General features: G+C 37.8%; 1 protein-coding gene across 1 annotated transcript; it reads left to right on the forward strand.

Moving 5' to 3' along the window:
• The first annotated feature begins 231 nt into the window (after window positions 1-231).
• Window positions 232-1,125, forward strand: LOC145800184 (putative disease resistance protein At1g61300). The gene is made up of 2 exons (XM_082889829.1): window positions 232-676; window positions 923-1,125. Exons 1-2 carry the CDS (start codon window positions 232-234, stop codon window positions 1,123-1,125), a joined length of 648 nt encoding a protein of 215 aa, XP_082745955.1.
• The last annotated feature ends 223 nt before the right edge of the window (window positions 1,126-1,348 follow it).

Below are 1,348 nucleotides of genomic sequence, written 5' to 3' on the forward strand. Positions count from 1 at the left end.
AAAGGAAAGGGCAAAAAAAAGTGTGAAATGGCTGTGGAAAATTCTTGTGTTTGGGGAAATTTTGATAGAGTAAAAAATTCCTTCCGTCCACCATTCGGATTTATGGAGTTCAAGTCACGAATTTCCACTCTGAAAGAGGTAATGGAGACACTAAAAACTGATGAGATCAACATCATTGGAATATGTGGTATCAGTGGTGTTGGAAAAACAACAATGGTGAAATAAGTCACCATGAAAGCCCAAAAAGAAAATCTATTCGATGAGATTGTTATGGTAGTGTTAGGGTCCTCAAGTACAAGCTTGAGTAACATTCAATGCCAAATAGCAGACCAATTGGGTTTGAAATTGGAGGGAGAGACTTTAATTGAAAGAGCAGCTTGTCTGTGTCAGAGACTAGCAAATGCTAAGAGAATCCTTCTTGCACTTGATGAGGTTTCAGAAGAGCTTGATCTTGAGGCCATAGGGATTTATATTCGCAGCGAAAATAGGGGTTGCAAAGTTGTGCTGACATCAGAAAAGGATGTTATTTGCAGTCAAATGGGAGCCCAAAAGAAAATCCAAGTAAAACCCTTGACAAAAGAAGAAGCATGGCATCTTTTTAAGGAGATGGCTGGCGATTCTGTTGATGCTCCTGACATTCGATCAATAGCTGAGCAAGTGGTAACTGAATGCTTAGGTTTACCACTTGCACTCAGAGCTATTGGAAGAGTGCTAAAAAATAAATCCAATTTTGTATGGACTGAAGTACTCAAACGATTAAGAGTTTATAATCGAAAACTAGAATTTTCGGGACGTGCCGAAATGTTTGCAGATCAATAGACATGGAAAAAAGAAAGGGCTGGTCCACATCTTCGTTTAAGTTATGATAGTTTAGAAGACAAGGAAACGAAGTCCTTGTTTTTGTTATGCTGTTTATATCCAGCATGTCGTGATATTCATATTGAAGAATTGGTTAGATGTGGAATGGGGCTCCGTATATTCAAAGATATCAATGGATTGGAAGAAGTAAGAAATCGAGTACGATTGTTGGTTGATCAGTTAAAAAGCTATTGTTTGTTATTAGATGGTGACAAGGATGAGAATGAGAGCATCAAAATGCATGATTCAGCGCATGAGGTTGGCTGAACTTGTAAGAATGCTTTTTGGATACTTCACGGATGTAGTAAGTGGCCGACATGCATTAATTTCAAAGGTTACACTTCCATTTCTGTGATATCGGATAAAATTACAGAGCTACCAGAATCATTAAGATGCCCAAAACTCAGGATGTTACTGTTAGCATGCATGAATAATACACTAAAAACACCAAACAGTTTTTTTGAGGGTATGAGAAGATTGCAAGTTCTAT

This window comes from Camellia sinensis, chromosome 10 (genome assembly GCF_055761805.1).
Source record: "Camellia sinensis isolate YWXY chromosome 10, ASM5576180v1, whole genome shotgun sequence".
Lineage (NCBI taxonomy): Eukaryota > Viridiplantae > Streptophyta > Magnoliopsida > Ericales > Theaceae > Camellia > Camellia sinensis.